General features: G+C 43.8%; 2 protein-coding genes across 9 annotated transcripts in view; one reads left to right on the top strand and one right to left on the bottom strand.

Moving 5' to 3' along the window:
* Positions 1-2,292, bottom strand: part of NBR1 (NBR1 autophagy cargo receptor) — a 28,252-nt gene extending 25,960 nt beyond the window's left edge. The window contains exons 1-2 of one of the 4 annotated variants that reach the window (XM_050935108.1): positions 2,189-2,288; positions 1,651-1,879 (exon numbers count right to left, since the gene is read on the bottom strand). In XM_050935108.1, the coding sequence (XP_050791065.1) occupies positions 1,651-1,761 (111 nt within the window). In that variant the 5' untranslated portion in view covers positions 1,762-1,879; positions 2,189-2,288. Of the gene's footprint in view, positions 1-395; positions 731-1,650; positions 1,880-2,188 lie in introns of those variants that run through there. The other 3 variants (XM_050935109.1, XM_050935110.1, XM_050935107.1) reach the window with 3 other exon arrangements.
* Positions 2,293-2,405: 113 nt separating this feature from the next.
* BRCA1 (BRCA1 DNA repair associated) overlaps positions 2,406-26,509 on the top strand; it is a 48,690-nt gene continuing 24,586 nt past the window's right edge. Inside the window, exons 1-12 of one of the 5 annotated variants that reach the window (XM_050935101.1) lie at positions 2,494-2,527; positions 3,528-3,674; positions 3,871-4,001; positions 5,707-5,806; positions 11,366-11,419; positions 11,772-11,852; positions 12,392-12,480; positions 13,656-13,795; positions 14,818-14,923; positions 15,963-16,008; positions 19,253-19,401; positions 20,764-24,225. In XM_050935101.1, the coding sequence (XP_050791058.1) occupies positions 5,727-5,806; positions 11,366-11,419; positions 11,772-11,852; positions 12,392-12,480; positions 13,656-13,795; positions 14,818-14,923; positions 15,963-16,008; positions 19,253-19,401; positions 20,764-24,225 (4,207 nt within the window). In that variant the 5' untranslated portion in view covers positions 2,494-2,527; positions 3,528-3,674; positions 3,871-4,001; positions 5,707-5,726. Of the gene's footprint in view, positions 2,528-3,462; positions 3,675-3,870; positions 4,002-5,706; positions 5,807-11,365; positions 11,420-11,771; positions 11,853-12,391; positions 12,481-13,655; positions 13,796-14,817; positions 14,924-15,962; positions 16,009-19,252; positions 19,402-20,763; positions 24,226-26,509 lie in introns of those variants that run through there. The other 4 variants (XM_050935103.1, XM_050935105.1, XM_050935102.1 and 1 more) reach the window with 4 other exon arrangements.

Genomic DNA, 26,509 nt, shown 5'->3' with positions numbered 1-26,509 from the left:
TAATGACAACTTTGCTCACACAAAGGACACATGAGTTTTCAGCTACTTCTCTTCACAAATTAGCCATCCAACAGAGACTTCAACAGGAGTCTTGGCTCCGTGTCAATACCGGAAATTTGCTACACCTCTTCCAACAACTGTTTACATTGCAACCTAGAGTCAGGCTACTCGCAGCAATTCCTTCCCTCAGTCCTGAAAGGGCTAGGATGTATTCATGACTGATCACACAGCTGAGTGAGTGATCACTGCCCTTTCAGGCAATTTCCACATAGCTTTTCTCTGTGCTTCAGGTAACCAAGCTTTTCTGGCACTCTGTTTTGTAGTCAATACATTGTGAGAAGCAGGAAACAATAACTAGATTTTGCAGAACCTGCATTAACCTCACTGCTGCTAACCTTAGAGCATCAGGCAAGGACGCTTGTGGTCCAGAGGGCCGCTCCCAGGCCATATTTCCAGACGAAACTGCCCTAAAGCTGATGCCAGCTGTGAGAGGGCTGCCCAACTCCTCGATAGGATTTAAAGCCAAGGCCACTCCTTTCAAACTTGGATGCCCAGAACCCAGCTTTCAGGAGCTGAATAGTCTGTGAGATAACAGCTACCAGAGAACAGCACCCATGCAAGGCAGAGTGGGTGCCTGACTCCAGGTGTGGGATTCGCTGCCTGTGCTAACAGCGCAGGCCCGCAGGGTGGTCAGGTAGTGAGAGTGCAGTGCCTTGTCCATGCCTGGAGCCTGAAAGCAGTATCGGGCCAGGTAGAGGGTACAGAGTCAGCGGGGGGGGGGGGGGGGGGGCGAGAAGATCAGGCCAGGCAGAGGACTGAGATAGACCTGGCCAGGCTGAGGGAGCAGTGGGGGATCAGGGGGCTGGCAGGCCAGGCCCGGTGTCAGTGGGGCGTCAGGGGGCTGTGACCAGGCTGGGCCCAGGGACAGTGGGGCATCAGGAGAGGGGGCATCAAGGGGCTGTGACTGAGCCAGGCCCAGGGAGCAGGCCCAGTGGGGCATCGGGGGGGGGGGGGGGGCTGTGACCGGGCCGGGCAGGGCCCAGGGGCGGATCGGGGGGGAGGGAGCTGTGGCCGGGCCGGGCCGGGCCCAGGGGCCAGCGGCGGATCGGAGGCGGGGGGGGGGGGGGGCTGTGACCGGGCCGGGCCGGGCCCAGGAGCGGATCGGAGGGGGCTGTGACCGGGCAGGGCCAAGGGGCCAGCGGAGGATCGGAGGGGGCTGTGACCGGGCCGGGCCGGGCCCAGGGTCCAGCGGCGGATCGGGGGGGGGGGGGGGGGCTGTGACCGGGCCGGGCCCAGGAGCGGATCGGAAGGGGCTGTGACCGGGCCGGGCCGGGCCCAGGGGCCAGCGGGGGATCGGGGGGGGGGGAGCTGTGGCCGGGCCGGGCCCAGCGGGGGATCGGGGGGGGTCTATGACCAGGCCGGGCAGCCGCGTACCCGGCTGGGGAGTGACGCTGCCACTCAAGATGCACACACAGCCCGGGGGCCTGCAGCGAGAGGCTTGTGAGGGCCCCCGAGCACGGGGGGCGGATCGGGGAGCCCGCTCGGAGTTCATGGATCTGCCCCGGGGTCGGGCAGGGGGCACCGGCGGAAGTACCCGGCCGGGCACAGTCTCCCCCTGGGCCGGGCCACACCGCCGCTGGGGGTCCTTACCCGCCTGAGGCCGGTCCCGGCAGGGAATGGGGGCGGTTCAGCGGTACCCTGGGCAGGGGGAAGCTCGCGGCGCCGCTCGCTCCTCACTGTTGTGACAGAGGCTCCTAACATGGCGGATTCACCTCATCTGCCCCGCGCCATTTACTGCCACTCGATTGGTTTGCGCGCCTGCCACTCAAAGCCTCCCTCCTTTGGATTGGTCTCAACAGAAAAGGGTGGAGCCACGTGTCTGGAGACCACAACAATAAACAAGAGGAGAGAGAGAGGCTGGATCCGGGGCAGAGCGGGTTCCAACACCCTCCACTTCCGGGGTGAACTACCGCTGCCGGCACGCAGCCCCCTTAGGACGGCAACTCCCGGCATGCACAGCGTCGTCGCCACAAGTTTCAGCTCACGACGTTCCCCGCCTCACCCAGAACCACAACTCTCAGGATGCCTCACTCTGATTACTACAGTTCCCAGCATACACCACTCCCCAGAAGGTCCGCCGTGTGCAGTGCACGCTGGGAGCCGTAGTCCCTGTTGGGGTGGCATGTACCTCCTAGGCTGGGCCTGGCTCCAAACATTGCCCCACTCTGTGAGGGAATCCAGGCCTGCACGAACACCAGGCCTCACAGCTCGCTTTCCGCCCGTGACGGAATAAACCAGTTCAATGGTCACATGGGGCAGCACAGCCAATTAGGTGTTCTCCTACCCTAAGTGACCCCCCCACTTCCGTTTGCGCGAACAGTCATGTGGCTGTGGGGAGCCAATAAGGAGACACTCTTCTCCCCATGTGACGCAAACTCAGATATGTGATTGGCTGCTTGGGTGCGGTGGTTTCCTAGGTGATGGAAAGGGCGCGAAAAACCTTCAGCTCGGGTGAGGTGCTGGGAGGGTGAGTATGCGAGAGGAACAGGGATGTAGGGTGGTGGGTAGTGCCTGGGATGGGGAAAGGGAAGAGGAAATGTATGGGGCAGTACGGGAGGGGTAGCGGCTCGTCGATGGAGCAGCACGGGGAAGAGGTTAGGCCTTAAGCTGGCAGGGCTCGGGTGTGGGGTAGGGGCCCCAAACTGGCATAGGTCGCGGGTGGGAGTGCATGTGTGGGGTAGGGTGGGGGGTAGGCCTTAAGCTAGTAGGGCTCATGGGTAGGGCAGGGCCTGGAGGGGGTTAGGCCCTAAATTGGCAGAATTCAGGTGCGGGATAGGTTCCTAAGCTGGTATGGCGTGGGGGTGCATGTGTGGGGCAGGATGAGGGGGTAGGCCCTAAACTGACAAGGCTTGTGGGTGGGACAGGCTTTGGGTGCAGGCCCTAAACTGTCAGGGTTTGGGGATGGGGGTGCATGTGTGGGGCAGGGCCCTCGGCGGGGAGGGGGATAGAGCTCTAAACTGACAAAGTTCAGGGGCTGAGGGGATGTGCAAAGCAGGACCTCTGGGGGTTAGGGGCCAAGCTGATGTAAGGGGTAGGCTTGATTCTGGCAAGGTTTAGGATGAGGGACGTGTGGGGCAGGATCTGGCTGGATAAGCCCTAAACTGACAAGGTTTGGGGGTAAGGGGCATGGCGTGACAGGGTGTGGGGAGTGGGGTGCAGTGAGTAGGAGCCGGAGAGAGCTGTGGTTGGGGGAACCATTACACTCTCTTGGTTTGGCTGCCTGGGCCTATTTGTCTGAGGAGGGCCCCCACTGTTGTGGTTCTGGGGTGTCAACACTAATTCTCTTTAAATGAGGGGCTGCTGTGATTGCCCTTGGGCTCTGCAGTTTGCTTGCCTGTCTATCCCTCCTTTCACCTGTTCTGTTTGTGAGGGCAGTACTAGGCTGTCTGCCTCTTGTTGCTCTCTCAGTTTCAGCGTGGCTGATTCTCCCTCGGTTTTTTCTGTGTTTACTTTTGTCTTTGCTTCAGTGTAAATTTAAGGCATTGCTGCCCCCACCTGTCTGGGCTTCAGAACTGAGTCTATGCAATAATCCCTTTCAAATGAAAAGTCGCATACCGGGAAACTGCCGTCCTTGAATAAGGTGGCACAGAGCGTCCTTTTGATTCAAAATCTATGTAATTACCACCTGCTTCTGCTGCTGAGTGCTCACTGTGACTATATCATGTTTTGTTTCTGGTCTCCAACTGCACATCATCTGAATAGCCCTTACTTGTAAGATCTAAACTGAGTTCAATCAATTTTGATTTGTGTACTTGTGCCCTGATACCCACAACTCCAAAAGCTAGTTTTATTTCTTGTCTGATCTAATAGGTTTTCCAGATTCCAAGTCTACTATGTCAGCCAAGAAGGTATAAGATTTCTCATTCTGCAGGCGTATGATGTGCATTGCCACTTGCTCAGCTACAGACCTATACTGGAATCATCAGCAAACAGCAATAAAAGTAATAATAATTATGTTTTTGTCCCATTAGAATCTTTGCAGTGGCCTCTCTAAAGTATTTCACTATGTAGGTATTAAATGTAAAAAAAACAACTTTGTAGTAGGGTGGTGCCCAGAATCCACACTTGAGATGAGGACCCTATTATACTAGGTACAGTGTTTACACATTGTAAGAGACAGTACCTGCTCTGAAGAGCTTATGGTCCAGATGCTTAAATAATGGGGAGGGATAACAGGCACACAGAGGTGAAGATCCATTTTGTGCTTTCTTGCATTTCATGTGAGCAGCGGAGCAGTTATGTACATATAGAGAATCCTTTCTAAAGATTTTATGCCGGGGGCTAAAGGGATTACCGTTATCAGATAATTTCTCATGTTTTCTGCAAGTTAATGTAAGAAATGTTAAATGTTTTATGTAAATCTATTTAGCTTTTCATTAGCTCTGGAAACTGTTCATGTGCAAGGCCCTGATCCTGGAAGCATGAGTCAGTGGAGCTCAGGATTGGACCTCCTCACAACTAAGGCTGCACTGCACTTTCCTTGGTAAAACTTTTGTCAGTCAAGGGTATGAAAAAAAACTACACCCCTGACTGACAAAAGGTTTACTGATGAAAAGCGTTGGTGTGGACAGCGCTTTGTCAGTGGGAGACGCTCTTCCGCCCACAAAGCTACCGTCCCTTGTTCGGGCTGGTTTTATTTTGTCGGTGGGAGAGAGCTACACTGCACGCCTTACAGCAGCATGGCATAGCCTAAGATACTTGTATACCCTAACCATTTCCTGCTTTGACTATTACAACCTCCTCTGGCTGGTGAGTCTTGCCCACGTGCTCAGGGTTTAACTGATGGACATATTTGGGGTTGGGAAGGAATTTTCCTTCAGGGCAGATTGGCAGAAGCCCTGGGGGGTTTTCGCCTTCCTCTGCAGCATGGGGCACGGGTCGCTTGCTGGAAGGTTCTCTGCTCATAATGGTCCCTTCTGACCTTAAAATCTATGAGTCTATGATTCTTGACGTGCACCTCATCCATTTCTCTTCTGTCCAAAATTCAGTTGACAAAATAATTTCCTTGTTAGCTGCTATAACAACATTTCCCCCACAACCCTGAAAGCCCTGCATTTGTTCACCAACCCTCTGCATATTAAGGTCAAATTCTGGCCTTCAGGACTATGAGATTCAGTTCCTCTCTATATCTTTAATATAATCTACTTTCATGTCCTCATCTGTTCTGTCCACCAGTGATGCCAGCTTTTGACTTCTCACATAAATCTCTGCTGTTTTCTATGCTGCCTTCTGTGTCTAGAAAACTCTGCTGAAGCCTATTCGCTAAGGCATCACCCGCACTGCATTCAGGTCCCTCCTAAAGACTTACATCTGCCCCAAAGCCTCAAAGAAATAAACTAATTCATATTTTAAATGAAAGCTTGAAAAAAAAGTTGTTCATCAAGAAGCGTACATGAGTTCTCTGAGTCGCCATTTGATCTTATTTCTGTTACTTTCCCCACTCTACTCTATTCCTCTAGTTTGTGATCACCTTCATATGTAATGTCAAGTCTGTATGCTCGATTGTAAACTCTTTAGAGCAAGGATCTATCAAATTCTCTGAGGAGCCTAATACATGCAACATAGTACATATTAAGGTAGTAATGTTCACATTGCAGGCAAATGTGAATGAGATACTATGTGCCAGAATAAATTTCTTTTTTGTAGATTGCGTTTGGAATTGAGGAATGGAGTCGTCTGTGGCTGCCATTGGAGATGTGCAGAGTGTGCTTTTGGCTATGCAGAAGAACTTGGAGTGCCCAATATGGTATGTCAGGGGAAGAATCTGGACTTCATACTGCACCGGGGTGGGCAAACTTTTTGGCTTGAGAGCCACAGCGGAGTTCCGAAACTGTATGGAGGGCCGGGTAAGGAAGGCTGTGCTTCCCCAAACAGCCTGGTCCCTGCCCCCTATCTGTCCCTCCCACTTCCTGCCCCCTTACTGCCTTCCTCAGAACCCCCAACCCATCCAACCCCCCCCTGCTCCTTGTCTCCTGACCATCCCCTGCCCCTAACCGCCCCGCCCCCGGGACCCTACCCCCTATCTAACCCCACCACCCCCAGTCCCCTGACTGCCCTTACCTCTATCCACACCCCCACCCCCTGACAGGCCCCCCTGGGACTCCCACGCTTATCCAACCGCTCCGTGTCCCCTGACTGCCACCTGGGACCCTCTGCCCCTTAGCCAACCCCCTTGCTCCTCACCCCCTTACCATGCCACTCAGAGCACCAGGACTGGCTGCTACACCACCTGGCCAGAACCAGCCACGCTGCCGCGCAATCTGGAGCAGCAGAGCAGGCCGACAGTTCTCGCAGTCGCGCTGCCCGGCAGGAGCTCGCAGCAGAGTGCTGGCAGCATGGCGAGCTGAAGCTGCGAGGGAGGCGAGACAGCAGAGGAGGGGCCAGGGGCTAGTCTCCCCAGCTGGAGCTCAAGGGCTGGGCAGGACGGTCCCGTGAGCCGCAGTTTGCTCATCTGCACTTACTCTATGCACAGCCACAGCTGGGGCCCTTTGGAAAATAAATATTTGGGTTTTATGAGGTCCAAGCTTTCTGTATCTCGGAGAGCTTATTGAGAAAATACTTACATCTGCTCAGATCTAAGCATGAAGAGTTAACAGCACCTGGATACATGTAACAAACGTGTTCTAACAAATCCTGCCTTTATTAACAAGGAAGCTTGAACCTCCCTTAACTATTCAGTAGTGGGGGGAAAAAACTGGAACTGGCTGGATCCAAGTGCAGCTTGTGAGAGAGCCTGGATCCTGCCTGTTTGACTCTACACAAGGTACATAGTCCTTCAAAACAAACAGGATGTTAAAATGTTAAGGGTCAGAGTTAAAGCTAGGAAATTCAGAACTCTTGATAAATTTAGGACAGACTCTTAATTTCTAAGAACCACATATGTGGTAGAGTGCGCATTTAGTATCAGATAATTCAGGGATGAAAGGTCTGAGTTGAGTTTTAAACAAGCTTAACATCTAGCTTTTGCCCCAGTGACTAGAAAACGACTTGGCCTAACTGCAGTGGACATGTGATAGTGTGATCTCTTTCATTGTAAAGCCACAGCGTAGGAGACTCTCTATTCTTTATGACTAGTCAAATGTCACTGTACTACCTCTTCCGGAGCATTTAGGGTGTAATAATGCTGTGCGTCTTTGGTAAATCTCTGAATCCCAGCATGATTTGTTATAATGACAATAAATAGTGAACCATTTGAGAGCAGCTAAAATTAAAAGGTCATAATTGCTCAGAGAGAAAATACAATCCAACACAGTTGTCAAGATTTTGCTTTCAGGTTTCCCTGGTGCACATTTTCTACCATGTTCTGTTCCCCATATGTGTGTGAAGCTCCCTAAAGGACAGTAGAATATCTTGTGTGAGGAGAGAGTTTTGCCCAGTGGAACTTTCACCTCTCATTGATGGGAGAACTCTGAGAGGCAACATGGATTTGATTCTTAAAGCTAACAGCGTATTTGCTAAATAATAAACCATGGAAAAATGCATAGTCTGACTTAAGAACCACTAAGCCAGAGAAGCAGTAGATGGCAATATTAAAAAATACTTATGGGATTTTACAGCACTTACTAATCTCTCGTGATAGTAATTGTGAAGTGAGAAAAAAAGCTATGGATACTGTGGAGGTTGGGTCCATTTATTTTGCATTTTCATGAGAATCTAAGTAATAAAAGTGTAATGTTCTTTATTACTCTAGCAAATTATCAATTTTAAAAGTTAGGAGACTCATAAAAATTAAGGATGCAGGAATGAGAGTTAATGCTGATGCTGCTTTTTTGGCTACTATTCTTGTAGATTTTGGTATTAGCAATTATTATTTAGACTATTTTGCAGCAGAAACTGCTTTATTTGCTTTGACCAAGTAACAGTCATTTTGATGTAGCCTTTTAATTGGAGTCATTGTGGTACTTGGCAAAGTTTATATAGCATGTTTTTCTTCTCTGCTTTATTCACTGAGGTTCATTGAGCTAAAATCCATTTCTGTGGCAGCTGTTGAAGAAGAATGGTAGCAGTGAACAGAAAATACTTAGCCTGTTCTTACATGCTGCTAATTTCTGAGATTCTGGGATTCTGAATGATCTGTCCTCCTGATGTGGATACAAGAACTGTGAAACCCTTAAGGGTTTCACAACATGACTCGGCCTGTTAACAGCATGCTTGCCTAGATATATGACATTTTATCTAAATAACGGGGAATTTTTCCACATGTCGAAGGTAGGTTGTACTTGCTGACTTTAAAATGGCTAAAGCCTGGAAACTGTTCAAGTAAATCCATTAGGAGTGTATCTCAAAGCCACAACAACAAAGGATTCAGGGTCAAAAGTGAGTTAATATTTTGAAGCCATTCCTGTCTAACATGTTTTAAGAACAGCTGAAAGAGTTAAAATGACTCAAGCCAAGTTATTTACTGAATGTTTCTTTCTGTACCAGGTGGATTTTGCTACTATAATTCCCTACTGCATTTATTCGTTTTATTTTTGTACTGAGGCTAGAGCAGATTTAACTGTTTTGACCTTGTCTGCCCATGCTCACAAGAAATGTAGGGTTCCACCCGGTGTGCCATAACTTAGTTTTGAAAGGTAGAGGAAATGGAATTTAACTGTTCTACTAAAAATCACAGTGAGGCAAAGGACTTCCCCCAGTGGAATAGTTTTTCTAATCCCTTTCTGGTTTTCTTTTGTTCTTACTCCGTTCCCTCTGTCCCGCTTAGAAATGTATTTCATATCTTCCCTCTAGCGATGGTTGCTTGTATGTGGGAATGGGGGAGGTAAAAGGTGGGTTGATAGTAGAAGATCTTTGGAGTCCTTACTTCCTATTAAAACATAGTGTGTATTGGATTTTTGGATGGCGGGGGGGCTTAATAATATTATTCACTGATTGAGCAGGTCCTGTATTTATGAACCTTCACCAATCCAAAGATGGGTGTGTGAATGTTCATTATGAAACGTCATCCTGAAAAATAAGATGCTGAACATGGTGCAGTGAGCCATTTTAGTCAAAGATGTGGCAGAGGAGGAAATGTCTCTCTTAGCCTTAGTCAGTGTTTGTAAGACAAACTACAAGAATGGTTTCAATCCTGTTTGGTTTTTTAATTTATTTTGTGTTGAAATTTTCCTGTGTTCTGAGTTTGTTTGCAGGATGTCTGCCTGGTTTGGGTTATAATTACAGTGCTGGAATGTAGTTATTCCAGTTCTGTGGTATTAGATGAGCATGTGGTACCCTAGCTAGAACTTGCTTCCCAATAACATTGACTTCTGCTGTCTATGCTGTATCTCAAAAAGCAGTAGGGTTGTATCCAAGCAGGGATTGTCTGTTTGCTTCAAAGCTTTGAGTCAATCTAGCCAAGACATGAGAACCATCATAATCATAGTGAACTTTTTGAGGAGTTTCCAGCATGGTGCAGTTTCTCTTAATTAAAGTTGCACTACTGTACTATTCAGTGCACAGTTTAGGAGTGCTTCAAAGTAGCATCTGCAAGTCACATGTTCTAGGAGATTGGGTCCCATCTCAACAGGCTAGAGCAATGGTCCCCAACCTTTTTGTGGCCAGTAGCACATTCATGTTTTCAGAAGAGTGTGGTGAGTGCCAACAATTTTTCAAGGTTTATTTTGTATTTGTACATTAAATAATACAAAAAACATCATATTTAATATAATATACGAATCCAGAGAGAAGCCGGAGAGAAGCTGCAAGGACCGAGAACTCCGGTGCCTGCGGCCCCGGAGTTCTTTGTCCCCAGCAGACACAGGGCTGCGGCTTCTCGCTGGCTTAAGCCACGGCCCCATGCCTGCCAGGGACCGAGAACACCGGCGCCCACAGCCTGCGGCCCCAGAGTTCTCTGTTCCCAGCAGGCGTAGGGCAGTGGCTTGTCTTCCCTGCTGGGCACTAGGCAGGCCCCGCGCCTGCTGGGAACAGAGAACACCATGCTCGCAGCCTGAGTTCTCTGTCCCCGTCAGGTGCCAGGCCACGGCTTCTCTCCCCTGCTGGGCACTAGGTGGGCATACATAAATGCCCTGGCAGGTGCCATTGCACCTGCGGGCACCATGTTGGGGACCACTGGGCTAGAGGAATGCTGTCTAATTGGGAATGAAGCTGTTGGCCCTCTGGAAACTACAACCAGTATGGAATGTGGCAACCGATCTCCCCAGCAACATGAGCTACTGCAAATACATCAAACTTGTCTTCTGCTCTCTTCAGGGCCTCACTATATACTACTATGTCAATTCAAGGACTCAGTCCTTATCTTCAAGACACTAAATGGTTTGAGTCCAGGATATTTAAAAGATCCCTAAAACTCTAGGACGAGGACTGCAAGTGAAAGTGCTGCTTCTCTGGATCAATGGAACTATCCACAGCAAAGATAAAGGTCATTTGTGCAGGAGACAGAACTTTCACGGGGGAGTCTATCCAAGACTGGAACAGACCCCCACAGGGACTAAGAACTACCACAGCCATCTCCCTCTTCTGCTCTAAATGCAAGGTTCACATCTTTGACCTTGCTTTTGCTAATGTAAACACACAGCAAAATGTACATATATTAAATTGATATAAATAAATAATTTTTAAAAATAGAGTAAACCACTCCCCACACACAGTTTCTTCTTGGGAGAAAAACAGAAAAAGAGGATCACACATGACCGATACTAATCATATCACTTAATGCACTTCTGGAAAATGATCATATTGCAGTGATGAGGGTCACATAACCTGAGTAGAATAGAATTGGTATAGGGAAGGCTTGTATTCCCAGTGTTTCCACAAGGGGACAGAGTGGAAGAGGATGTGTTTTGTAGCTGCAAAACAGCTTGTCCCCTGCCATACTGAACTGGCATTTCCAGAAAGCATGCCTTTTAGGTACAGAGGAAGGAAGAAAGAAATTGCTTTAAAAAAACTAATACTGTGCAATAGGCTGCACAACTGGAAAAGTCAGCCACCTTGCCTGGTGCCCGAACAAAAATTATGTTGAATATAATAGCCCACCTTAAATGATTACTTTCGTTATAGTTTGTATGGCATTTTTTCATTTTGTGTGTGTGTGTGTGTGTGTGTGTTTGTGTGTGTATAAAATCATATTTTCCACTACATGCATCCGATGAAGTGAGTTTTAGCCCACGAAAGCTTATGCTCAAATACATTTGTTAGTCTCTAAGGTGCCCCAAGTACTCCTCGTTCTTTTTGTTGAATATTCTGCTTTTCTTGGCAAAGATTATGTTTTGTTTTCTAGTTTAATCAAGTTTTTGCCTTTCTTTATTTATTTTTGTTGTATTGTCTTTTCAAATGTATAACTGTAAATATTTTTTTCCTCTTTCAGTTTGGAGTTGATAAAAGAGCCAGTCTCAACAAAATGTGACCATATATTCTGCAGGTGGGCCTCCAAACTTCTTCAGTGCATAGTGCTCTCTGAGCATACTCTCTCCCAGCAATGCTAATGGAGTAGACTACTTAATAAATTAATGATTAGCTATTTCAAGAGAAGAAAATCCATTCCAGCTGGAACTAGCTGCAGCTTCGGAGACCATTTCAAAAGCGATATGCTCAATTTGGTTTAAGCTCTGTAGTAATAATGTAGGTACTCAGTTTGACAATGACAGATCTGTACAGAGATGAGGTTATCCTAGCAAAGTGAAACCTATCAAAATGGGTACCGCTTTTTAGAAAAACCAATTTCTTCTGTTAAAACGTATTACCAGCATGATTTTTCCTCTTTCTTTTAATAGATTCTGTATGTTTAAACTTCTCAGCAAAAAGAAAAAAGGCCCAGCTCAGTGTCCACTGTGTAAGACTGAGGTTATCAAAAGGTAATGTACTCTCGGGACCATGGCGTTGGATAGAGAGAGAGCAGATGGAACTCTAAAACAGAAGATCTTGTTTTGTGCAAATGTCTTCACTAATAAAGAACAAAAATTTGAAAGAGTAGAAAAATAGGAAGAATTGTCTCTTAGCGTTTTCTGTGACCATCTCCAAAACAGCTGTATGGTTCAGAATCTACTCCTAGGAAATGTTTGTGCTGTAAAATATCTCAGATTTCACCATTGTTTAACCATCACAGGCAGTTTCTATGCTAAAACTACATTAGAATAATTAAGTATAAAATTGTAAGGATAATGTGTACCACCTCTTGGTTTATTCTGAAGTGAATAATGCTTTAATTACAGTAATACCGGCTATAGCATCTTTGGGAATCGAGCCTTTGCTCCTTGGAAACAGTTCTTAGCACTGCCTCATTTTCCTCATACCCAGTTGCATCCCCCTCCTTACTTAGCTCAGATTCCCAGGCAACTACTGGTAACTTACCCATGCCTTCCTCTTTGACACACATCTGTTGTTTTTGTTTCAGAAGTCTTCAGGAAAATCCGAGATTTAAGCAGCTAATTGAAGGATTACTGGAAACTATCCATGCTTTTGAACTTGACACTGGAATCAAGTGTAGGTATTGCTTGTCTCCAAGGGTCTGCACTCATGGTAAACTTTGGGGCATTTGTGTCAAAATTATGCATCCAGTGCCATAGTCACTGTGTAAAACTCCATGGGGTGGGTTTTTCAGAAGTGCTTAGTTATTTAGGGCCATAAGTTGTAAAGAAAGTCACCCCGGCACTTCGAAAATCCCATCCCAGGACTTCGAGGATCGTTCTGTGTGTGGAATGACTACGGTATCTGACCATATTTTCAGTGTTCATCTGAGATATGTTTGAACTTGTGTTAGCTAATTTTAATTCTATAACCATGTCAAAAGTCTTGTCCTGCTTCCTCTCTTCCCGCTGCCCCCAACTCCTCTTACTGTGTCTTTAGTTTCTTCTATTTATTTTTTTAACTAAACTGTGATATAATTAATTTTTAGCCTAATGAGACTGAACTGTGAATCACTGCACTAATTACATTTAAATGTACACTCTCAATCATGTTCTGATATGAAACAATCCTTTCTAGAACACTGGAACTGGTAGACTTTTAGATACATATTTTTGTTCGTATTTTGGGATAGGGCTTTTTTATGGGAAGGTGTTTTGATATATGGACTTGGACAGTTCTCCTCAGTTTTTTTAATTGTTTTGCATCACTTTAAAATTACTAGTTTTAGACCCTGATCCTGCAAGCTGATCCATGTGGTCGTACCGATTTGCCTGGACAATCTGTTTTTAAGATTGGGGCTTCAGTAAATTAGTTTGTAAGGAATTTCTCATGAGTCTAGGTTAGGGATAGTTTTGTAGTGTAAAATTAATGCTAGTAATTTGTTCATTGCTACTCTTAAAATCAATAACTTTATTTTCTGGGGCTTGGAGCATTATGTACAAGATACAATTGTACATACAGAAGCTCCCCAACTTAAGCAAAGTGTTCTGTTTTGGAAGGCCTTGCGTAAGTTGAGTTTTGTGTAAGTCGGGAACGTACTTTTGACAATTATGCGCCAAAAAAAAAGGTGTTTATGGAACTTTTTCCGTAACTCTGGGTTTCCGTAAGTCGCGTTTGCGCAACCTGGGGAGCGTCTGTACAGGACTTCTGTTACTGTTGCACATGATGTATTAGTGTCCAGTTCATGGTTATTTAATGGTTATGGTGGAAGAAAGTTTGTTTCCTAATATTTTTCTTCTATCATTTCTCAGTTTTAAACAGTCAGGATTTTTCTAAAAAACCTGTAGAAACCAGTTCTACTGAGCTTCTGTGGAAGGAAGGTTCCATTATCCAAAGTAAAGGCTACAGACACAGACAAAAAAGAATTCAAGAACAAGAAAATCCAACCTTGGTAATTTTTCTCTTCTATTTATTTTTAATCTGGAATATCATCCGATGGCTAGTGATTTAGGAATGCAACTCTGAATTAATTTAAATGAGCCAAAATCCTTATATTGTGTTTGTTTTTAAATGACTATTTGACTGAAATAACTCTCCTTAAAGATGTTGCTTGAATAAAAGGGCTTCATTACTTTTTATTATGCAAGGTTGTAATATATATTAATTGTTGCTGAAATTACTGCTATGAGGTTTTTTCTACTAATGTATAATGGTGAATCCTAACTGAATAACTATTAAAAGGACGTTGCAGACTTTAAAAAAAAAAACTATAAAAGAAAATTACTTGACATTGTAATAGCCCATAATAACCTTGAAAAATAACTTTTCAAATGTTGCCTTTCCACTTGCTTCAGTGTATCTCCTGTGATAGCTGACAGTAGCATGAGCTTCTGTTGGATGGTTTTTCTAGTCCTGTGCAACTGGTGATGTTGAGGAAAGAATTGATTTTTGCAGCAGAGCTTTAAAAAAAAGGTTGTTTAGTTTACAGTCTACCTAAACACTGGCCACTGTTTTTAATTTTTTGGTAGTAAAGTGATGAATTTGAAGAAAATATTCTTGGCTATTTATAATCAAAAAGAGATTTCCCAAATGGGTGGTGGTTTTTTTTTGAGCCTAAGCTCGTTCCCAGGACGCATTAGGACACTTGTCTGATCTGCCAAATGTTGAATACAATCCTATGCTAAATGTGGCAGAACTGTAACAGAAATGCTTTGAAATGTTAAATGACTAAAAATTACATTTCTGCTTTTACAACAGAATGTTTATTAATTGCAGAATACCTCTCAAATAAATCAGTTAAAGCCACTCTCATGAACTGCCCATGTTAAAATTCTATACTGAGTCTCCAGATACTTTATGGAGCATAAGGTAGAATGGTTGTATCTGACCATCCTACTGATTATATAATTCAGCCTGACCGGCTTACTTTTGTTTTTTGAAGTAACCACTTCCTCTGTACTCTTTTATTGGCAGGAAGCTAATGCTGATGCCCAGGTTGCAGACAACATGGTCAGGAGGAGTTCCCTCAGAAACAAAAGGCAGAAATGTGAATCTGGTAAAGCAGTGTACATCGAATTTGGTAAGAACCGCTGTGTGTAAATGTACTAATGTAAAGCATCATAATGCTTGTTTAGCACCTTCTGCCTGTGAATAGCAAAGTGTTTTACAAGCAGTTCTCTCTGTTTCATACAGAAGAACAAGGGGACATTTTAATTGTATTGGGTGGGAAATTCAAAACTGATTAAATACTTTTTCAAACAATGTGTAATTAAAATCTGAAACTCACTGCCACAGGCAGTCTGTGAGGCCAAGAACTTAACAAGATTAAAAAAGGATTGGATAATTATATGTATATCAAGAATATCCAGACTTGTTAAAAATAATGATGGTAATTAAACCTTATGTTTCAAGGCTTAGGCCAATCTCTAACTGCTAGAGATCAGGATGAGACCTAATGTTCGGGGCAGACTATCCCACATCTGCCTACTGTGGGGTTTTGACACCTTCCTCTAAAGCAGCTGGCACTGTCTGCTGTCAGAAACAAGATACTGGACTAGGTGGACTTCAGGTCTGATTCCATATGACAGTTCCTGTGTTCCTAATTAATTTAGACTTGCACCATCCTTGGGAGTGCAGAATTCTCCACTTATTGAAAGGAGATAAACTGAGCCACAGAAGCCTGAGCTGGGATTAGAATATAGCCAGGGCTCCCAACTTCCAGTCTCATGCTTTAGACACTAGCCAGTGCCTTCTGTATTGGGTGAAAAATTAGAAACTCAGATCAGAACTTTTCTTCTTTCACTAGCTGGCTCTGTATAAAAAGCTTTAGTACATTGTTTTGTGCTGGGGGCAACAATGTATCTGCACAGAGAAATTACACCCAGCATAAATTGCTGGCATGATCAAGATGGAGTTCACATAGTACAAGCTGAAAGAACTTAATTGTGAGAAAGACCAGGGAATAATAGTACAATGGAGTTCACATAGTACAAGCTGAAAGAACTTAATTGTGAGAAAGACCAGTGTGAATACAGCACACTGAAACAATGACAAATCCTGGTTTGCTTTTTGGGTCTTCTCAGCCGGAGTGCTAACAGCTGATTTGGGTTTTTTTTCAGGATCTGATTCTTCTGATGATCTTTTTAAAAAAGCAGGTGGTGGTGGGTAAGTAAAAGAGAACAATACTTGGAATGTGGTTGGTATTTTCTAGTTTATCTTGTTTAACTACTCCTTGTTGGGTCTTAGAGAATCAGATGTGCTGCAGTGTTGTCAAGAAGGACCTACAGCATTTAGCGGCACTAGGCACCTTTGATGGACTTTCCAAATAGATGGCGACAATGCTGTGGTAAACATTATTCACAAAACGTGTATGAAGACATGTTTACACTTAAATCCAGTTTCTACTCACATTCTGCACTCCCTTTACAGCTAACATTAGTGTCCCAGTATTCACATCCATAAGTCACTATGGAAAATATTACGCTTTTCACCAGTTGAACCTTCATACGTTTCCAGATACCATTGTTTTTCCACACTTTCAAAAGAGAAGACATTCCTAGTCTTCCAACTTCTTCAGAGTAGCCTCCTTGGTTGGTATGTATATGATCCCAGATAATTAAATTCATCTACTGCCTCTACAGCTTGACCATTAATCGTAATGTCCACTTGTATCATGTTGTTGTTGATCATGGGAACATACATGCATTCCATTTTTGCCACATTCAGGAATAGTCCATATTCCTGATTACATGTTTTTACAGGCTTCATTATTCATTGCATTGTGTCTGTGGTTGCAGCAAAAAGTGGTATATCATCAGCATATCTGAGGTCAGTTAAGAAGTGTCCACCAATGGAACCTCAGCTCCTTCCACTTTTTCAAAACTTTCCAGAGCTTGAATTTTAATAAATTTTGTGAACACGTGGAAAAGACTCGAGGGGAAAAATGCACCGTGGTCTCTCACTCTGCTCAATGGAAAACCAATCTCTGCTTTTCACACCATGGCCTGTTGTTGACAGAAGAGACTTGCAATGAATTTAAGTAGATGCTTTGGAATCCCTGTGTCTGCCTATATCCTCCAGTGATGGTTATGTCAGATGGCATCACGTGATCAATGGATGTTTGTACTCCTTGGGTTTTTCAGTGATATGGATATTTGCAAATTTGATCCCCTATGTCTCATTCCTCTCTGAAACCACATAGTTGTAGTGGTAGTTCTGCTCCTATCATACTTCATGGTATCCTGAATTATGTAGAGCAGCACTTTGCTCATGTGCGATATCAGGGAGATGGTACAAAAGTTACTGCATTCTGTTATATCCCTGTTCTTTGGCAAGGGCAGAAAGATTCCCTTTGTCCAGTTGTTGTCCAGCCAGTTTTTAGTCATCCATACATCATTGCAGATTTTCCACGAGGTCAATATTGTGGACACCATTTGCATTTAGCAATTCTGCTGGTATGTTATCCACCCATGGTGCTTTCCTAGGCTTAATTTTCATAATATAACACCCCACTTTCCCTAAGGATTTATGGCTTCAGCTCTGTATCTCTTCTCTGCTGTCATGTATTGTAAGTGGTTCTGATAAAGCATATAGATTGGTACAGTAATTGCTCCCCTTGCATTTGATATTATCATCTTCAGTAAGAACTCTGTCATCGTAATCTTTTATTATGGGTGCTCGTGGGGAAAACTTTTTAGTAAGGAGACTGACCACTGGGAGAATAGCTTTTTTAAAATTACTGCCTTTATAATTCTCAAGTTCCTTGCATTTTGCCCTATTGTGTTTGTTGTCATAAGAACATAAGAATGACCATTCTGGGTCAGACCAATGGTTCATCTAGCCCAGTGACCTGTCTTCCGGCATTGGTCACTGTCGGATATTTCAAGGAGAATGAAAAGAACAGGGCAATTATCAAGTGCTATAACTCCTGTCCTTCAGTCGCAGCATCTGTCAGTCTCATCTAGTCTGCCTTTGAATCCATCTGCTCAGTTCCTTGTATTTTCTCCTGCATTCTTCAGTCTCCACACCTCTCTTTCACTCTGCATTGTGTTTTTGCCAGCTCAAACAACTTCTCCATTAACTGTAGTGCCATCTGATGCTGGCTTTTCAGAATGTGTTGTTTGGAGGCTTTGAGCATGCTAGTTTTTCATTTTATCCCAGAGCTTATGCAGGTTGTTCTCCTCTTTCACCTGTGACAATGACTCAGGTGCATTCTTTACAAAAGTCTTGTAGTTTTCTTTGATTTTGGACAGGTCCAGGTGTAGTGGACCTGCCAGACATGTTATCTTAAGTTTTAATTTTATGTTCGAGGCAAACAGTTGATGGTCTGACTCACAATCTGCACTCAGGAAAAACTTTGCCCATTGGATGCTTGATCTCCAATGTCCCTGTATCATTACATGGGTGATTTGGATCTTTGTCGCACTGTCAGGTGACCTCCATGTCTATAAACGTCTAGGATGTTGGGTGAAGATGATAATTGTAATGACTAGATGATTAAACTGCAGAATTCAACTAAACACCTTCCTCTCTCATTTTGTAAACCCAGATCATTGTTTCTCATTACTTCTTTGAGAGCTTATAGCTCGAACTTTCTCATTTAGGTCTCCAGTTACCAGGATGATGTCTTTACTTGGTGTTTCAATGGGTGTCTTTTCAAACCGATCATATAACTCATCAGCTGCATTGTCATCAGCTGCTGTCGTAGGAACATAAACCTATATGATCAATGTTAACTGGCTTATCTCAAAGGCAAATTCTGATTATTCTGTTGCTGACTAGATTATGTCCAAATACATGCTTGGATGTCTCCTTGGATATGATAAATGTAGCCACTTTTTCTCTCACTTTCACAGAGCCTTCATAGTACATGGCATACCCATCCATCATCGTGAAATGGCCCCTGCCATTCCACTGCAGCTCTGAGATTTCACATATGTCTATCTTACATCTTTTTTCAATTCTTTGGTCACAATGGCAAGCTTCCCTTCATACACAGTCCTCATGTTCTAGGTTTCTATTCTGATGATTCATTTATGAAGGTTCAGATCATTCTTTTCCATGGTGCAAACATCAGGTACTGTATTTTCCAAAAGATTTGGTACAGCACCATCATAACCACAACAGTTCATTCTGTCTCTCTCTCTATCTATATGAGATAGTGAAAAATCAGGTGCAAGGGGGAAAAAGACTTCAGAAACAGTTACCCACACTCTGAGGGGAGAAGCTGGGTTGGATGAGAATGAATCCTGCAATACAATGTCTTCAGAGGAGCAGAAATAATAATAATAATTATCTGGTAAATAATCTTTGTTTGCTATTGGGTATAAAATAGTATTTTCTGATTATGTCAAAGCATTATTGCACTTGTGACTACATGGATTTTCTTTTTCACAATCCTTCCAAACAGAATGGGAGACAAAGAATTATTTCAGACTCCACCTCAAAAAGGAGAGTGTGAGGAAGAACTACAGTATGCTGAGAAGGAAAGTGAAAGTCCATACAACATGTGGCCTCTCAAGTCAGATGCAGGAGAAATACTTTCGTCAGATATCTTAGGTATGTGTGATATTTTTGTGCCAGATAGTACATATGGAGAGGAAGGAAGTTTGAAATTAGAGTATTAAATTTGACTTCCTATAAATTAAAACTTCCATTTCCATGTTTAGGTAATGTGCACTCTCAGTACTGTACTGAATTCATTTTTGTTAATGACTTTGGCTAGAGTGTGTGTCGTTATGAGGCAAGCTGTTTACAGATTAGACACACACAAATGTTAGGCATTTGATTGTCAGTATCAGACTTGTTAGCAAATATTTAACTGTGTGCATGGAAGCAGAAAAATGAACTTGTTTAAAGTGCAAAACAAATTCTTTTCTGCATGGGTTCCTATATCACCCTCATGACAGTAGTATCTGAGTACCTTCCGGTAGTGCATTAAGCATCACTGTGAACATATGTCACATGTGGTTCAGTGTTTCTCCCATCCTCTCCACATATGGGGAATAGTGTGTGCAGCGAACTGTATTGGTAGGGTTTTGTTTTTGTTTTTAAATTAAAGAAGACAAGTTGAAAAAGTGCATCTTGCGCTTGGAGTGCAAAGTGGTAAGGGTTGCGATGGTCTTTAGTTCCTGTGGGAGTTCATTCCACAGTCTCAGAGAAGCCTCTGACTCCTGCACAGATGAGCATTACCCTTATGGGAAAAGTTTCATTTTACCAGGGCAGCAGAGTAGTCGACCAGAATCCTCATCTTGGGGCTTTAGTCATGTTTTAGGTGTCCTGTGCTCAGGCCAAATAGCACCTTGAAGATAAGGACAGAGACCTTGAACTTAATTCAATCCAGAGAAATTTCAGGAGCTGCAGGGGTAAGTGAGGCTCTTTCATGCCTGTATAATCAAACTACTAACTCGCAGTTCTGTCTTTCTTTTGCTGGTGAACTTTCTGTTAGTTCCAAGTATTCAAACAAAGTCTGCTTTTGTAACCTACTCATACTGGTTGTCAATTATATTTCTAAAAATGTTTTGAAGGATTGGCAATTGAAAGACTCGTAGTTTAAATGGAATAACGTGCCCACTTAAAAATGCAGAAAAATGAGGAATGACGTGGTGTTAATTAGCCTTTGAATATCAGGGAATAGGACAGCGTAGAGGAAGTAACAAAAACTCTGAAATTAAGTATCCTGGAAAAAGGAGAGATGAGCTAGGTCTGGAATAATTAAACAAAAGATATCATCTAGTGAGTCTGATAGTTGTACCTGAGTGTGCATGTAGGTAGGTTTTTTTAAGCTATAACTAGTTTTTATGAATAACATTTAAAATTCTGCGTATTTGCAAACAAAATATTAGCAGTTAAGCACTTCATTGTTCCTGTGTATGCAAACCCTGAGGTGCTTAGCAGCTTGTAAGTCTTATGTATTTTCAGGTGAACGTGGTGTCTCAGAGGAAGACAGCAAAGGCATTTGGAACAGCATCGAAGATTTAGAGGCTGCTCAAGTGAATGTGGCTGAGGGTCATTTAAAGGAAAGCCAGGGCATTTCTGTTTCAAACTCACAGGCAGAGCAGTGTGACAGAACAGCCAACGCCAGCTCTTTGCTGAATGAGGACACAAGTTTATTCTACAGTGCAGAAGAAATGGATGCTGGGGAAACTCCGTTCAGTAGTAAAAACAAAGAGTCTGGTTTAGCACACAGCTCAGAAAAGCAATTAGATAAAAGCAAGAAGACAGGTAATGGTGTCCAGCATACTGAAGCTGTAGAAACATGTCAACCTGAGAGTAGCTCCCTGCATGAAAGGGAACCTGCTTTGGAAAGCCTGTGGCAGCCTAAGACTCTTCACAGCAATCCTTTGAGTCAAGTTTCTGGGAAAAGACTGAAGAGAAGCATTCAAAAGGTCAACGAGTGGTTTTCTAAAAGCAATGAGATGCTGTCTTCTAGTTCCTCCCAGGATGCTCCTGCTGGGGCAACTGACACAGAAGATGGAGATTCATATTTATCAGATAGAGAGTCCTGTATTTCAGAGAAGACTGACCTGATGGTAAACTGCACAGAAGTTGTGATGGGATGTGAAAAGGATAGGAGTTTGTCAAAATCAATTGTGCATAACATTGAAGATAAAATATTTGGGAAAACTTATAAAAGAGACAAGAAGTCAAACCCCCTAGTCCACATGAGAGAGATGCCACGGAGTCCAAAAATGGAAGATGTTACTACTGATGTGAAACCCTCAAGTAATTCCGGAGCAAGTAAATTAAAACGGAAAAGAAAGACTGCCTCTGATCTGCAACCTGTGGACTTCATCAAGAAGAGAGATGAAAAGGATCTAAAGAAGCATTCTGAGGGTGTTAATCAGTGCCTTGTTGGTAGAAATACTGGAAGGAAAGAAAGTGGTGAAGGTTCCACTGTTGTTAATGGGAGTCCCATGGGTGTGAAAAATGGGGACAGTATACCAGCAGAACTTCCCCTCCATGAGGGGAAATCCATATTGAAAAATGATACTGAGAAAGTAACTTGCAACAGCACTGATGGAGAGCCAGTACAGAATACCTGTGACCGAAAGAGTAGTAAAAAAATGAGAAGCTCACAAACAAAAAGAAGCAGACATTCAGGTAGGCCTGTGTGTACTCTGCAGCTGGTAGTGGATAGAAACTCAAGTTGCCCTGATCTGACTGAGATGCAGATTGATAGTTACCCAAGCAGTGAAGAGCCAAAAAAAGGTGATTCAGAAAAAAAACGAGTCAGACGCAGCCGGAGGCTTCAGTTACTGACTGAAAAAATGACAAAAGAAACCAGGAGAAGAGGTGAGCCAAATGAGAGAGCAAGAAAGCATGCCAGTGAAAGCAAAGATTCCTCCTCTGGGTTACAGAGGAATGTATTGATACATGTCCCTGAATGCAAAGACCCTGATGAGCAGCAGGATGTACTGAACCATAGCATACCTCTGTCAGACACTGATCTGAAGGGCAATGACTTGCAAGCAGATAAAACACACCGTAATCCTGAAAATTGTTCTGACGGTATGCAAACTGGAAAGGGCCTCTTCTATGTCAAAATATCAGTGGATGATTTAAATGCTTGTTCTGTTGCGCCTGATACAGATTCTCAAGTTTGTGAAAATCAAGGCAGCCAGTCACTCTTGCAGCCTCATTCCACAAATGTGGATCAAGCTGCCTGCCCAGTGCAGAATTTGTCTGAGAATAATCAATGTGCTGCGACTGAGCCCAAGAAGAAAGAGTTGTGTGCGTGTTCACCCAAGACCAATAGACATTGCACAGAAAATGACTTGGAAAGGTTCAGAAACCCAAAGTCACCTGAAGCTAAATTCATTTCAGAGTTGAACACAGAAACTGAAGACAGTGAGATAGATACACAGTACCTCCGAAATATGTTCAGACATTCAAAAAGACTATCATTTACCCTTCATCCTAGTCCAGTGAAGGAATCGGTGACAGAAAGCACTGCTTCTGAAACTCTAAGGAAATCAGGTGCTAGCTGTGTAGAATATAGGCATAACAATAGAGACTTAAAAAATGAACCTACATATGTTAAAAAAACAGTGGGCCTGGATGAGGTTTGTGAGAGAGAAGAGCCTAAAACATCTGACTCTGCTAAAGGTATTTCTGGGCATAGGCCAGGAACTCACTTTTCCAGGGACACTGAATATGGACACATTGGTGATGATGGCAAGACTATTTCACAAGTTCCAGATCAAGTGCAGTTATTCTCACCACCAAGAGCAGCCACAGCCAAGATTAAGAGTAGGGGCAGACTGCAAAAACGAAGACAACCAAAGGAAAAGAGAATTTCACCTGAGATAGTGATAGAAAGTCAATTAAGTCAGAACCTAAACAAAAGTAATGGAAGCCTAGGTGACCGGAGTAATATAGAAGAGCAAATTTTCCAAATAACTGATTTAAGCACAATGAATGAAAGAGAGAGCAATCAAGGAGTAAAAGCTGAAGAAGCTGAAAACAAAGGGCCGGTATTAAATTTACAGCCTAAGCCAGTCCTGGTATATCCTGTAGTTTGTCAACAAAGCCCTGCTGAATTTAGCTGCAAAGTAATTGAAAAGAACGGTTATGAAGGGGAATGCAAACAAGTAAAGAGTGATAAAGAACAAGTATTCCAAATTGCCAGCGTAGGTGTGCTTGAGTGCTTAATTTCAGAGGAGGCTCTGGAACAACCCACTGAAGATACTAGTGGTTTTCCATTGCTGTCAGAGACCCCTGATGGCTTATTGTGCTCTGCTGGTGACATTAAAGAGAACATCAGCATTTGTGAAATGGATAGGAAAGAAATTTCTGCTGTATTTGTTAAAAAGAATCAGGAACCCTCATTAAGAGAACTGAACAGTGGCAGCAGTAGTTCTAAGTCTAGGTCTCAAAACTTTGTTCGGGAACCCAGAAGACCGGCCTGGAAATTGCAGTCCTCCGAGGAGGAGTCTAGTGAAGATGAAGAACTACCGTGCTTTCAGGCATTAATATTTGGCAAATCAGCAAGCACACCATTGCAGCCTACAGAACAGATCATGTCTACAGTAGAGTCTTCATCCCCGGCAGAGATTCTAGCATTGCTGAACAGTAGCAGTGGCAATAATAAAGCTGTACAGAAAACGCCTGGAGTCAGCTTGAGAGATATGTATGTTTCTCCAAGCCAAGAGTCAGAATGCTCCGTTAACTTATTTTCTTCCCAGTCCAACATGTCAGAAGATTCAACCAATAGACCACAAGAGTTGAAGACGCCCATAACATTAGCTCCTTGTTCCAAAGAAATGAGCAGTTCGAATGTAAGCAGAGAAGCTAGTCCAAATGGTAATGAAGAGCTGACAGGAAGAAAAACTGATTTGGAAGGTGGACACCAACTAGACCAGAATGTGCAACCAAATTTAGGTACAAAGGAAGATATCCTTGCTCCAATTTATTATTTGTATTACTGAATAGTTAGGAGTCCCCTTGGGTCAGGTGCAGTACAAACACAAAACAAAAAGACGGTCCATGCACCAAAAGCTTACTATCTAAGTAATATGCAATCAAATCAGAAGCATAAATAAATTATTTACTTTTCTGCGTTTTTCTTCATTTTTGTTTCCTTTAAGTTAAATTCTCATAGTAATTCTTAGAGCAGAGAGGAAATGACTAAAATAGAGCCTGGAATTAATTTGGCCCCAGCACCTGTTGACCAAAGTGTTGAATTTCATATAAGAATTTGATTCCTGGGTCTGCTGACCAAACTTCACTGTTAGTTCTAAGGTGGTTTTCCCAGAAAAAATATCCACAGAAACGGAAATTGATATCTCTTGCTGTTCGGCTCTACATTACTTACTACTCTAAGACAAGTTTTTAAATTCACAGGATAATTATACTTTTTTTTCTAAAGATGCTTACATAAACTATTCTTAGGATACAGACCTAAGGTATGACGTATCAGAGGGGTAGCCGTGTTAGTCTGGATCTGTAAAAGCAGCAAAGAATCCTGTGGCACCTTATAGACTAACACGTTTTGGAGCATGAGCTTTCGTGGGTGAATACCCACTTCTTCAGATGCATGTGGTGGAAATTTCCAGGGGCAGGTATATATATGCTAGCAAGCAAGCTAGAGATAACGAGGTCAGTTCAATCAGGGAGGATGAGGCCCTGTTCTAGCAGTTGAGGTGTGAAAACCAAGAGAGGAGAAACTGGTTCTGTAGTTGGCAAGCCATTCACAGTCTTTGTTCAATCCTGAGCTGATGGTGTCAAATTTGCAGATGAACTGAAGCTCAGCAGTTTCTCTTTGAAGTCTGGTCCTGAAGTTTTTTTGCTGCAGGATGGCCACCTTAAGGTCTGCTATAGTGTGGCCTGGGAGGTTGAAGTGCTCTCCTACAGGTTTTTGTATATTGCCATTCCTAATGTCTGATTTGTGTCCATTTATCCTTTTCCGTAGAGACTGTCCAGTTTGGCCGATGTACATAGCAGAAGGGCATTGCTGGCATATGATGGCGTATATTACATTGGTGGATGTGCAGGTGAATGGACCAGTGATGGTGTGGCTGATCTGGTTAGGTCCTGTGATGGTGTCGCTGGTGTAGATATGTGGGCAGAGTTGGCATCGAGGTTTGTTGCATGGATTGGTTCCTGAGCTAGAGTTATTATGGTGCGGTGTGCAGTTACTGGTGGATCTACAACCCATCCTGGACATCAAGGATCTACAACCCATCCTGGACAATGATCCCACACTTTCACAGGCCTTGGGTGGCAGGCCAGTCCTTGCCCACAGACAACCTGCCAACCTGAAACATATTCTCACCAGTAACTGCACACCACACCATAATAACTCTAGCTCAGGCACCAATCCATGCAACAAACCTCGATGCCAACTCTGCCCACATATCTACACCAGTGACACCATCACAGGACCTAACCAGATCAGCCACACCATCACTGGTCCATTCACCTGCACATCCACCAATGTAATATACGCCATCATATGCCAGTAATGCCCCTCTGCTATGTACATCGGCCAAACTGGACAGTCTCTACGGAAAAGGATAAATGGACACAAATCAGACATTAGGAATGGCAATATACAAAAACCTGTAGGAGAGCACTTCAACCTCCCTGGCCACACTATAGCAGACCTTAAGGTGGCCATCCTGCAGCAAAAAACTTCAGGACCAGACTTGAGAGAGAAACTGCTGAGCTTCAGTTCATCTGCAAATTTGACACCATCAGCTCAGGATTGAACAAAGACTCTGAATGGCTTGCCAATTACAGAACCAGTTTCTCCTCTCTTGGTTTTCACACCTCAACTGCTAGAACAGGGCCTCATCCTCCCTGATTGAACTGACCTCGTTATTTCTAGCTTGCTTGCTAGCACATATATATACCTGGCCCTGGAAATTTCCATTACATGCATCTGAGGAAGTGGGTATTCACCCACGAAAGCTCATGCTCCAAAACGTCTGTTAGCGCTCGTCCAGTCTACCCCCCCCGTATCGGCGGGTTAAAATCGATTGCTCGGGGATCGATATATCGCGTCTAATCTAGACGCGATATATCGATCCCCGAGCGGGCTTATATCGATTCCGGAACTCCATCAACCCGAACGGAATTCCGGAATCGACACGGAGAGCTGCGGACATCGGTCCCGTGCCGTCTGGACGGGTGAGTAATCCGATCTTAGATATTCGACTTCAGC

The sequence above is a fragment of the Gopherus flavomarginatus genome, chromosome 25, assembly GCF_025201925.1.
Source record: "Gopherus flavomarginatus isolate rGopFla2 chromosome 25, rGopFla2.mat.asm, whole genome shotgun sequence".
Classification (NCBI taxonomy): Eukaryota; Metazoa; Chordata; order Testudines; family Testudinidae; genus Gopherus; species Gopherus flavomarginatus.
Note: the sequence above shows the minus strand (reverse complement) of the source record. Positions and strands in the feature narration are given on the sequence as shown.